We start from the raw sequence: 13,296 nt of genomic DNA, 5'->3' as shown, positions 1-13,296 counted from the left end.
CTTTGTGGCGAGTAAATGTTCCTCTGAGCATTGTGTGGGGGGGACGGGGTGGGGGGAGGGGGGACGGTAAATATTTTAGTAAGCGCAGCACAGTTCTTAATTTTTTAATAATATTTAATATTTTGCTTTGATGTGTCACACAGAGTTAAAAATCACACTGTAAATGCGCACTGCACTGTTGCCTGTAGTTACCATAGTCTCAGTTATATCGTTGACTGAAATATTTCATGCAGTTCTACATGACTGAAAGCCATTAGTCTATTTATGTCCATTCTGGTTAGTATGCTCAATGCTATATCTTAATTGTCAACATACATATCGAACTGCAATTGAAATCATCGCCTCGCCATTCAGCGCGCGCTAATATTAACGGATGGCGCAAGCAGAGTTCGTTAACGTATGCTAATCCATTTAATTGGGCTTGCCCCTGGGGTCGAGTGACATAGCAGGCTCTTGCAACCAATCAGTGGACGAGTTCATGGGTGCCAAGTGGGGTTGCGAGACACCGGAATCATATCCATGAAGTGTGTGCAGAAATTGTGAAGGTTCTTGTCGATTTAAGAGAGATTTCCTCTAAACCACACGGTTCCTCTAACTCTGCACGGTGCGCTTGCGAAGAGTTTGGGAGCGCATTTGCAGCTGAAGGAATACAGTTTTACACCGTCGCCTTTTGTTTGTGATACTATTTGGAAGATGGATCTGGTTCAAGTTTTCTCTCGTTAGCGGTGATTTTATGCAGCCCTTTTACCGCCCCGTTTTTATGGACCGCTCGATCAATGATGACTATGAGTTCTATGCCTGATAGTTTGGTTGCTCAAGACCCGTCCAAATCGGCTTTTCTGGAGTTCGGTCACGGGTTTGCGACCCATCAACAGCACGCCCCCGGGCTATCTCGCAACCACTACTCCGTTCACGGCTTGCATGCGGGTGGGCACCCGCAGCACGACAGTCCCTTCTCTTCCAGCACAGCCTCGTACGGACGCTCGGTGGGTTATCCGTACCCCAGCGCGGTCAGCACTCATCACCCGGGTGCCTACCTGCCTTACCAACACAACAGCCACGGCAGCGCTTTGGGACACACAAGACTAGAAGAAACAGGTATGTGAATTTGCATCGTTAGGGACTTCGGCTTATTGCTGCGGCATATTATTGTCTGAATATGTTTCTGGCGTAGTGAAATGTTTATCAACTAGGACCGTACGGTAACCATATGAATATGTGTGACTGTGCCAGACGCCGGTTCAAATTAGTAGTTTATTTCATTAAAGAAAATGACAGGTAGGTCTCAGTGCTTTAAGTATTTAACAAAACAACAGTCTTTTGTTGTGCGTGAAAATAAAGTAAAGTTATAACACCGTCGCACACAAGGCTGTGGTAATTCCTGATAAAAAAAAGAGTTAACGCCCCTAATGAAAATGGAACTTGAACGTGTAATTAGAGAGAAACGACATACCATTACATGGTTTTATGTGCTTATGAAATCAGTTTTAAAAGTTGTTCCTCGGATATATTAATGGCATACTCAACTAATGTGAACTGTAAAAGTAATAAGTTGGAGATTCTGTCTTCCGGATGTTTTGCGAACGTGCTATGAAGATTTCTTATGTATTTATATAATAGGTGAGGCTTAAATCTTAGATTACGTTATTTAATAAATATTTACTAATAACAGTATAACATAATATAATATGATATAATATAAGGTTTAATCCTCACCTATTATTTCTTGCGCACTGTTTCTTGCTCATGTGCTCCAATGAAGATTCATAATTAATGCCAAACTATTCAAAATTTCAGAATTATTATAATTAATAATGAAAATGATACAAAACACTTGTCTTTGAAAATCGAAAATACACATGCAATCCCTCACAACACAAAGACGTTCAGAATTTGACAAGTGCATTATATACGCATTATTTAGCGTTCCATTTCATTTGCCAGTTTCTAATTATATTCATTCGTCGGATTTAGTTCAGTGGTGGTAATTAATCGAGATCAGGTATCTGTGAATCCACGGTACGAGCTGGTCATGTTTGGGAAGCTGTGTGCACTTGCAGGACTCGGAGACTGCGTGATACAGGCTTCAAACAGAACGAAATGGGAAAAGGGAACACGGCCACGCGAAAGATTTGTTGTGTGGTCTCCCGCAAGTACAAGACTTGGTGAAAACCATGCAATCTGAAAACCATTTTGTATTAATCTTAAAATCCACGGAATTTGCCGTTCTGAGTACATATATATATCTTTGTGCATAGGCCTTACTATGTACTGTGCAATTACAGTTCATAATAAATGTGGCTACTATTGTTTAAAGAATCTGATTGATCCCGTAATTATTTTTAATGCTGAGACTTTCATTTTCAATAGTATCCAGATAATCTAACAACGCGAACAATTTCATGATGACTATGCGATTACAATTTTAACATTATTCATTATTTCATTATTATCGTTATCAGAATTAGTAGAATTAGTATTATGACCATGAACGACAGAAGAACTGCATTATTTCAATGTCCTTCTGATTTTTACTTGTAAGTTTCTTGAGATCGCAATTCTTGTGAAAGCAGTTTCTTGTGATGGCAATATATTACTGCCCACGCCCTTGCCTCCAGTAAAAAATGAAATTAATGTATAATTTCTTCCTTTTAAAAAATATTTTAAAACAGTAGCAACACTGGCTACTAGTCATAGACTGGACCTTCTGCCAGCTGCATAAACAGAGAAGAAATGTCATGTTCTATGAATGCAACATCTTAATGGTTACAACAGATTAAGCATATCTGTGATAACCCGAAACATCACTGCATTGTCAACATTTCATACGGTTTTACGGTGTTTAATTAGAAATAGTAAATTTTGAAATTCTGTGCATTTTCACAGTGATGAGGTCTCTGTTGTTTGGTCTACATGCGTCAGTAGTGACAGAGAGTCATTTGAAAATCACTGTCCCCATGCCAGCAGAATGATGTACATCTTTTACTTTGCTGACTTCTTTTTCAGAAGTGATTTAATGGAGCTTTTAAAAGGCCAATGATTTTATATTATGTTGCAAGTGAAGTGTTTTCATTTTTGTTTTGATTTTACTCATAAATCTGGGAATCTGTTATTTTTTTTATTAGTAGTATTAGTTGTAGTAGTAGTCTAGTCTGCAAAAATGGTAGTAGTAGTACTAGTACCACGCGGCAAGTGAGTGTAATTCAGGTTGTCATATACTGTATTGTATTTAGAGTGGGAAGTTTCACTTCATCGTAAATCTTGCTGGAGGATTAGTTCTAGTTTTGGTGTGAAGTGCTTCTGCTGGGGTCTATGGGCAAGTTATAAATCAAGCAGCCGGCTACAAGACTCTGTATAATTAGGACAAAATGAATAACAAAACAGAAAGAAAACGTAAGTGAAAAAGACAAACAGCGGGTAAGTCATTCCTCTGAAGAACGCCTGTCTGTGTGCGCTCGTACGATTGCGTGCATTAGTCTCAGGGAGACCCGTGAGACCTGCGGATTGCTCAACCCAGTCTCATATTTATCTGAAATGTCTTTGAGAATCTTTACAACCCTGACTAAAATTTCATGCCAATGCTGAAACCACGGGATTAAAATGAATGATGAATTCATATTTTTCCCCCTCTGGCTTTAGATTAGGTTGAATCCCAAAGCGAGGCCTACTCCAATGTACCTAGCAGTAGATGTGTGTATGTTGCCAGTCAGAGTATAAATTACTTAAGGTAAATATAGTCATTTTAACTTTAATTTAATGTATTTAATGCATAGTTATATTCATTTACATTAATTTAGCAGAGACTCTTATCCAGAGCAACCTCCAGCACACATAAATGAATGTAATGTAACAGTCTGCTTTCCTCAAAACTGCAGCCTTCAGCTATGAATAAAAAAGATACCAGCGCCACAGTGCAAGATGTTATCATTCCGAATTGAACTTTGCTCTTTTCTTTTGCATCGCATTGGCTCGCATCACTTTTTTTCCCTAAGTATGTTTTGTTGTTGCTTGTGTCAAGATCACGAGAAGCCGACCGTCATAGAGAACGGAGAGATCCGCTTGAACGGCAAAGGGAAGAAGCTCAGGAAGCCCAGGACCATCTACTCCAGTTTACAGCTGCAGGTGCTCAACCAGAGATTTCAGCAGACCCAGTACCTTGCACTGCCTGAGCGTGCTGACCTGGCGGCTAAGCTGGGCCTGACACAAACACAGGTAAATAACACACCCAGCAATAGTCGAAATCATTTTACCTCACGGGTTTGGTTGCAGCACGGAGAATGTTTCGCTGCTGTTGTGTTTCATGCGATGCCCTGCGGAACGCACGCGTGTTAATATTTTTTAAGTTTTATTTACGGCCTGCCTTGTCGCTGTGAAATAAAGAAAGCTGACAGGACACATTTATGTGCACTGTGAATGAGGTATGGGAGATGATTCTGAATGTAATCAGGCCAAATTAGTGAAAAATCATTTCTCAAACAGGAGTAGGCAACACTTACGCCTAGGAATTCATTGAACATGATGTGGCTTTATAAAGTATACATTGTAATTAAGTGTAAATATTTTATTAGATCATATAAATATAAATTTATAACAAGTATAAAAATAACTATAAAATTGATATCATTGAAATATTAGATTGTTTTCTGGGGTTGTGTGAAGATATCTAAATAAAAGTAGTAGGCACTCTGTCTTTGTCTTTTCAGTTTACGAACTTTATGTCGTACAAGTGGACAAAGTCTTGTTGCAGCACAAATAAGTAACAGCCACACAGGGTGTGTTAAATCAAGCCACCATAAGGCATTTGTCCTTGACTTTGACTAACAAACGGAAGGAACCATTGCAGTTATCTGTTCCTGCACATCATTACCAGTTTGGCTGTGTTTGAAGTCATAATAAGCATTGAGCAAGAATAACAAAAATTGTCACTCAAAGTTAAGGATAAAGCACCATACATTGAATAGAGCAAATAACATCCTAGTAATTTCATTGATAATAATAATTAAAACAGAACAAAGGGGTCTTTCAGTTGCATTGTTCTCTGGTTAAATAACACACATTGTTGAAATGTAACACTTTGAGTTTCGCTGGGATTTGCATGTATCTGAAACTTAAAATGCAGGATTTTATACAGTGTGTGCAGATAGAATGTAATTTCAGAGAAAACCATGCATGATAGAATAGGAGTCTGCATACCACTGTCTGGTATTTCTAGCCAGCAAAATATTACCTACAGGATCGTTCCAAGAACTCTGCCTCACTCCCTTCTTTCCACCTTCCATAATTGTTCACCAAAATTATTTTCTTCAAGATTTATTCACTGACAAGGGGATCCTACACAATGGACACCATGGCTAAACATGTGTGTACAAGGCAGACAGCTGCTAATTATTTTAATGCACATTGGTGATTATTACTGATGATAATGATTGCTGTTGTTGATATTTCCACATATTGCAACTTTGTAAAAAGAAAACTGAAACAAATGGACGTGGGATATATTCATTCAGATTTTCAGCCCAAGAAAAATATTTGTTGAAGGAGTCTCTGACGATTCATCACCAGCATAACTTGTTTTTCCAACTGTCTGAATCTTTTATATAATAACTTTTTTCAAGTGTATCACAACACATTTAAGTTAATGACGGTGAAGGAGGCAATGTCGCAGATGAGCTAGGGCAAGCAAAAACACAGGGTATCTTGTGTCATTTGCTCAGTTTGTGCTTTCCCTTAATTACTTACTCATAGCTGTGTGCCATCTTTACGGATCATTAAGGCAGTGGATCTGGTTTGCTCCTCTGCAATGTATTATACAACACCTATCTAGGCGTCAGGGGGAGAGAGTGGGAGAACGCTGGCGGCCATCTTGGCTAACTGTGAGCAGAGCACACATCTTGTCAAGATTCTAAGAAGCCCTTTTCTCGAAAGGTTTTTTGAAAAATGCTTAAGACCTAATTCAGTCTACCTCAGAGCGCTCTGACCTTAGCTTTGAACAACAAATTTAACAAATGTTACTTCTGTGGTTAATGAGATGACATTCAAGGGTCACTGGAAGCAATTAAGTATTGCGTAGCAAATTAAAAGAGTAACATTTGCTTTAATTAAAGACAAACTATTTTACAGTTTGTTTTCATCAGACTGCTAGGTCCTTTTGTACATTTCTTCTTTAGCATTTCACTGTGGACGCGGTGTAGACTTTGTTCATTGAGCGCAAGCTCTGGTTTTAGAAAATAATGTAGTTCGGCTGAGTAAACAAAGTCCTTGCCATAATCCACAGAGATTGGTTTTTCAAACTGCTCGATGACTCACGTCAAAGGTTTAAACGGGATGCTCTTAGCTGTGCAGTGAAAAAATGGGAAAGGACTCATTTGATGGACCCATTTAAACATGAACGTTAAAGCAAAGGTATTGACGAACAGAGTACATGAATACAAAAAATACAAGTTGTTTTGCTGAGGGAGAGGGCCAATACAAGGAGCTCAGTCCAAGAATCAGATGCAGCACCACTTTGGAGAGGAGTCAGGGAAACAGGGCCTCCATCTTAACCACATTTCGCTTGGAAAAAATGCTGGTGGTTTTTGTATCCAGTTTTAATACTCAGAAACAGTGTATCTCCCATGTAGGCGTCACTGTTGGGGGCGTCTCCCATGCCAGCGTTGTCAGTCACTATATGGACAGGCTCAGGCTATGGAAAGAGGCTTTAGCTGTGCTCAAGGCTGCTGGATACCAACAGGTACTGGCGAGGCCCTTTGACATGCATTCTGAAATGTTCCTGCTCTAGTGTTAACAGATAAGGTCTGAGGGACCATAAACTGCCCTGAAGGTCGTGCAGCAGTGCCCAGCGGCTTTCCTCCCCGCACCTGTCGCTTTGTGGGAAAAGACGGTGGACATCGTCCATGTGCTGCTTTCGGGAAGTTCTTATTGTTGACATTTTGGTCTATGGCTCTGGCCATTACAGGCTACTTTTAGAGCCAAGGTTCATGGAGGTACAGACCTAAAGTGCTCACTGCTGTAGGCATTATTGGCGTTATATAACCCGTAAAGAGTAGGAAACCAAACATACTCCTCTTGTGAAGTAGGGAGAAAATACCTGTTGATTTCACAGCTCCCTTGACAAGCCATTCAGAATGGTCTAAAGCCTGTTAAATTCCAAAGAGCAGCTGTTACATTTCTGCAACGGTTATCATTGTTTTACCCCTGTATGGTGGAACAGATGCAAATTAAGTCTTAATGCACAGAAAGATCTTGCAGTAAAAAAAAAAAAGAAAAAAATATCAAAGCCACAGCAGAATTGTCTGGTGAATGATGAATTTCCAATTCATTCAAACCCCCTAGCTGTGAGTTCTTGTAAACCATTTGCTTCAAACAGAAGGCCTGGGCGAGCTGGATGATGACTTGCAATATAATATAACTGTAATAAGAGAGGCAGTTCAGTGCCAGTTGCGGCTATAAACGAGGGCTTCTCTACTGAGATGGAGCAGCATTTTGCCACCCCGGTTTATTCAATGTTGCCGCTTCATTGCAAACCGACCTGTTACTCCCTATAATTTTGAAACTGACTAATGTTTCTTGACTCATTACTGCTAAATAACATTAAACTGTAGCAAGTGTTTTTGAACTATTTTTGGACTCTGGTTGTGCCAGTGATTTCAAATACGTGGAGTTTATCTTATACGCTGTATTTTTATTGTGATGTGAAAGTGATTCACATTTGGGAGGCTGATTTTTGTACATGTAGTGGTTTCTTGTCCATGTATCCCTGGAGATAGCCATTAATGTTATTTTTTGGTTATTCCCAGTTATTGTTTATTATTTTAATTCAATCTGAAATGTAGTTGGCCTAACGCCATGATTCTTTCATCTTGCTATCATCTTTTTTGGTTCTTCTTAATACCATGATTTTCCCGCTACTTCTTTATCATTCTGTTGGCACCACAGATTGTCTTATACTGTCCAATTTTGCAGCCAGACAGTTCATACAGAAGAGATAAGAGATAATAAAACTGATTTCTGACATTTGTTTTTCACTTTTACAAGTAATATGCACCCTTGCACCTATATGTTCTGGGATTTTTTTGTCCTGGTGGCCCGTTATGTTGTCTTGTGAAGAACTGCATTACTTCAACAGTTATTCAATAGAGCGTTCAGTGGAAACAGACATGGGCACAAGCGTGTGTATGTTTACACACAGCCATGCACAGGTCGCACACATACACTAGCGAGGGCATACAAACGCTGACAGATGCATGCTCAGATACCAAGTACAAAATGCACATTCCTTTCCTCTGCTGTATGTGCACTGCAGGTCCCCACTTTTTCTGAAGATAGTGGCTTTTTCCTGTAGGCTACCCTGCCTGCTCTAAGCCCCAGCAAAAGCTGTGGGCCTTCATTGTGGTCATCCTTAGCCCACCGAACCAGCAGAACAGTCACGTCTGACTATTGTGACGTGTGACGACGAACAACAGCTTAATTATTCTCTTTGCCGGGGCCATGTGCTGCGTGCTGAAATTGTTCCCCACCCCCTGCAAAGTGTTTGAAAGGAAAATTTTGTTTTTAATTGTCCAAGCTTTGCTTTATTATCTGAACACAAAGATCCAAGAGAAGCAAGGTCCTTTGAGAAACACCAGCCTATGCTTAAGACATTAAACCCAGGAAGAGTTTTTGAACATTGCATGCGTTGTATATATCAGCAGAGCCGTCAGGCCACAGAAAGCTGCTTGTTGGATCCTTTGTTCTTTCAGCAAACAGACTATTCCCCAGTTTATCCTCCAGATCTCTGTAATTCCAGATACAAGCATTGCTCTGGGAAACCAGGGCATTAGTGTTGCACCATGTGACTGCTACATTCACGATACATTAAACATTGGGAATTGTGCGATACTAAAATAACTCTGCATTTCTCTTCCAAGGGAGCTCAAGAGAGCATACTTTCTGTGCAAGAGGCTTACGAACCCAGAAGCACACACAAAATACGAAATTGAACATTTCAGTCAATAAGCTATCCTGAATAGTTTTATTGGGTTGAGACAGAACATCTGCTGAACACTTGACTGCTGTTTGTTTTGTTTTTGTTATGCTAATTACCTTATGCTTGCTACAGGTAGACGGCAGCTAATAATTCATTTATTTTGGATTAGTTATACTTGGATTTTTTTTATTTACAGTTTGTCTTGCTACTCAGCACTTTAGTCACTCCTGCTTTGCCTTTGGATATTTAGGTAGATCATTGGTGATGTTAGCTTTGCATGTACTTGTATAATTGATATTACTTGTTTGTAATGATGTCCCGGACGGCCTCTGTCATATGTATTGTTTTTTGGTTCTGAGTAGTAAATTTGAATTAGTGCTAAATTGTGAGCTCAGTGGTCACTGAATGTATATGTATAACCCTTGCAAAAAAAGTTGATACTAGGAGTTAAGGACATACTGTATCATGTTTAGCTAGACAGAATGGAGACCTAGAATAGGAGTATCCTTGCTGTCAACTACATTAATAAAGAAGGACAAAGAAAAATGGGAACGACAGCTGTAATAGAACAGTGTTGTTCTGGTTGGTATCTCTGGAGGACTCCATCAGCACAGCCAGTGATCCCCCACCCCCAACTGAAAGACGCTTCTCCATCTCTGTACAGACACACCCCCATAAAACTGCACGTACCCCTGTCTCTTTCTCCCTGAGGCACTTACACTGGCTCCTCTCTCTCAAACAGCAACTCGCCGCCAGATCCGTAGGGCCAATGCCCACACATTCCAGTGGGAAAAGTGGTGTGTTATCAAGCGTGCGTCTCCTGGGCCCACCGCGCATCCGAGTCAGTCACAGTCAAGCTCACCGCACTGCTGCTACTGCCTGCTGTGTTTGTGCGGTACCGGCAAAGTTAGCTGTGTGGCGCATGTGTAATGTTCACTTAACGCGTACTTCTGTAGTGGACATTTTTTTTTTTGCCCTGGTATTCATTAGGGTCAGTCTGTTGCGAATTGGGACATGTTTGCTCTTCTGGCGTGACAGTTAGCGTAAAAGTGAAGCGCGATCGGACCGGCCCTGATGCGTTAGCTTGCGGACGGCAGCAGAAGGCGAAACAACACCACTGCGATCGCAGAGGTGCCCTGCTGTAGGGAACTCGCGGAGCGAAGCTGAGCCCGGACTATTTTTGCTCAGCCTAATTACCACACATTTCAGACCGTGCCCCCAGTCCACGCTCCAAACCAGCAATTAGGGCACGCTCACATACACCTGACTGACATGGAAAAAGAAAAACAACAAACATAAAAAAGCATGTCATTTTGCGCTGCTCTGAGGCTTCTGTTTCACTGACTGGCTGCCTCTTGAAAAGGGACACTTAGACAAAATGATAGGAAGAAATGACCTAGAGGTAAACAACAGGCTGGGTGTCTTCCACACGCGTGACCTGTGAGCACACACAAGCTTCATGCTGCAGACATTTAGGCCTCTGCTTGCATCCTTTAATGAGAATAAGCGCTTTCAGTGTATTCCCTTCAGCCACATGGTAGCACTTCATTGTCTGATACAGATGGGATCAAAACCACCACTTCTCACCATCTTCAGAATTTCCTTTATTAAAAGCTTCCTGTGGAGAGGGGTTTGAACCTGTTTTATAGATGTGATGCTCATTGCATGTGTTTTACTGTTAGTCAACACAGCAAACCTATCAAGTGTTGGAAAGTGAGAAAAGCTTACTTCAGCGTGCAAGAATGAATGCGGTTTGGATTGCTTGTAACTACAGCTGGCATGGCTTGATTGTTTTACCATTCATTTTATCATTCTGTTTCTTAATAGGAAAAGAATATTCAGTATTGTTGACAGCCTCTAGTTTGGTACTGTTGTGGTTCAATGCTTCAGCACAGTGTAGTAAATGTATTATTATTATTATTATTATTATTATTATTATTATTATTATTATCATCATCATCATCATCATCACCACCACCACCACCACCACCATCATCATCATCATCATTGCTGTTTTTTTTCGTTGTTAGTTCGTGGAAATTCATCATGAATTTTGACTGTCACAGTTCCCTTTGCCTGTACACATATTTCTTTTTACAGGCCTTGCCACCTGCTGTTTGAATGATCCTTACAAAACATTGGCATATATATATAGAATTAATTTGGGCGCATTTCATAATGCTGTCGGCACTGTGGTTATATTAATGTTTTGCCATCGTCCCATAAAAATGTATCCAAATTCTCCCAATTATTTGGTTTATGGGGAAAACGATCATAAATACACCAAAGTCGTGAGGCATTTGGTCTGTCATCTTGTTTACGGCACATTCTGTTGGCCAGCCCTTTCGAGACCCAATTATTCCAGTATTTTAGTGACTGATCGTTGTCAGATCCACGCACCATTGCCCACATGGAAAATGTGGAGAGGAATAATAGGGATGTTTATAATAAAGCGGCACCCACAAAGCTGTCACACAGCTTCGTTCTCTTTGCGTGTCTTCTAAAAGCTGTTGGAACTCCCTCCCTGGATCGCGCCATGGAGCTGATAGCCTGTAACATTAGTTCGAGACCCTGTAGACTAACTGAATTCAAATACAAATGACTTACTTTGCTGTTGTTATTATATGTATTAATGGTAAATATTGTAAGACACTTTTGATTATTATTATTATTATTATTATTATTATTATTATTATTATGAGTTGTTGTATTAGTAGACTAGAAGGCCCACTAATAGTAGTTGCAGTTTCCCTACGCAAATGTTTAATTCGGAATTTTTCATTTCTTTCAAGGTTAAGATATGGTTTCAAAACAAACGCTCCAAGTTCAAGAAGATCATGAAGCACGGCTCGAGCGGACCGGAAGGAGAGCACCTAAATAGCACTTCGTCCATCTCACCCTGCTCGCCGGGATTGCCGCAGCTTTGGGATGTATCCATGGCGAGCAAAGGTGCGCCCATGCACTCGGGCGGCTACATGAACAATTTCGGACACTGGTACCCCAACCACCACCAGGACTCCATGCCGAGACCTCAAATGATGTGATGGATCACCTCAGTTATAAGATTACATAATTTCACCCCGCAGCGCTGGACTATAATCAGTACTACAGAGTGTGTCATTCATCTGTCTTTGCTTACTTAAAATTGTAAGGGATATGTATATACATTTAATCATTTTTCTTATAATGAATGACATGTCTTTAATGCGGACTCAAAACTGAAACTTGCCTGTTTTCGTTTTTTGAATGCCAACCTTTTGTTTGAAATTCATATTTGTTTTTATGTTTGTTTGGATTTTTTTTCTTCTTTCAGAGCAAGAATTGAACGTACTTATGTGGATGAAAGGAAAGGCTCGACCTAAATTGTATGCTGAGGCAGTTTCAAATAAATCGCCAGCCTTCAACTGACTTAGTGGTGTTAGCGTAACCTTATTGCATTTTGGAAGAAAGCCGTATCTGGGTTTGACTGTAACCAAACCTCCGTCAATGAATTTAAAGTAATTAAAGTTAAATTGATTTTAGTCCACAGAACGAATTTTGTTATCTAAAAGATGAAAATGTTATGTTTGATCGTTTCGTTTGCATATCCAATCTCCTTGTGGTAAACTTAATCGCCCACATACAGTCACTGGCTCCGGTTCGTCATTTTAGGACTTGATATTTTTTATAAATAGTAACAAACATCACAGAATCTTTAAACCATACAGCGATGGGACGGGGCTGGACTGAAAGTAAGCAAGCAAGCTGAACACTGAATTATGCGGTTTTATGAGTTTTATGAGCATAGATAAAATCGAACACAAACCGAATCGAGACCAGTTTTTTTCCAAATTGTTGTAGGCCTATTTATTTTTAGAATGGATAAAAATAGGATTCAAATAACACAACTCCCTCTGAAAGTGAGCATTTCCAGCTGTTTGAGTTGGGGGGCTTCAAGACAATAGGAATTTTAATTTAGCAAATAACTTAAATTGCTGTTCATCGTCGTTATTATTATTATTATTATTATTATTATTATTATTATTATTATTACTTACATTGTATCTGTATCTGTTTGGGATGTTTTAGCTTTTGTGTCTTATTTCAGCCAGCATAATATAAAAGGCTTATAGCCTACTTGACTTTTATTTTTAAGCAGCTTCTTATATATACGTATTATTTATTAAGCAAATAATCATGTATAAATAAATAAAGTGTTACTTCACAGAATAAAAATTCACACAAAAGGAAGATACAGCGAGAGCGTATACATGTATAGCTACGTATTGCAGTATTAAATATATTATGTTTAATTAAAATGTGTGCTGACAATGTAAGATGAATTCAAGTCT

At 39.7% G+C, this 13,296-nt stretch overlaps 1 protein-coding gene across 1 annotated transcript; it reads left to right on the top strand.

The window, feature by feature from the left end:
• Nucleotides 1-537: 537 nt before the first annotated feature.
• On the top strand, nucleotides 538-12,881 carry LOC118794711 (homeobox protein Dlx4a-like). Its single transcript, XM_036552968.1, has 3 exons — nucleotides 538-1,098; nucleotides 4,019-4,212; nucleotides 11,758-12,881. The coding sequence occupies exons 1-3, from the start codon at nucleotides 777-779 to the stop codon at nucleotides 12,007-12,009; spliced, it is 768 nt and encodes a 255-aa protein (XP_036408861.1). The 5' UTR covers nucleotides 538-776; the 3' UTR covers nucleotides 12,010-12,881.
• Nucleotides 12,882-13,296: the final 415 nt, after the last annotated feature.

The sequence above is a fragment of the Megalops cyprinoides genome, chromosome 19, assembly GCF_013368585.1.
Source record: "Megalops cyprinoides isolate fMegCyp1 chromosome 19, fMegCyp1.pri, whole genome shotgun sequence".
NCBI classification, from domain to species: Eukaryota; Metazoa; Chordata; class Actinopteri; order Elopiformes; family Megalopidae; genus Megalops; species Megalops cyprinoides.
The sequence above is the reverse complement of the archived record's forward strand: the minus strand, read 5'-3'. Positions and strand labels throughout refer to the sequence as shown.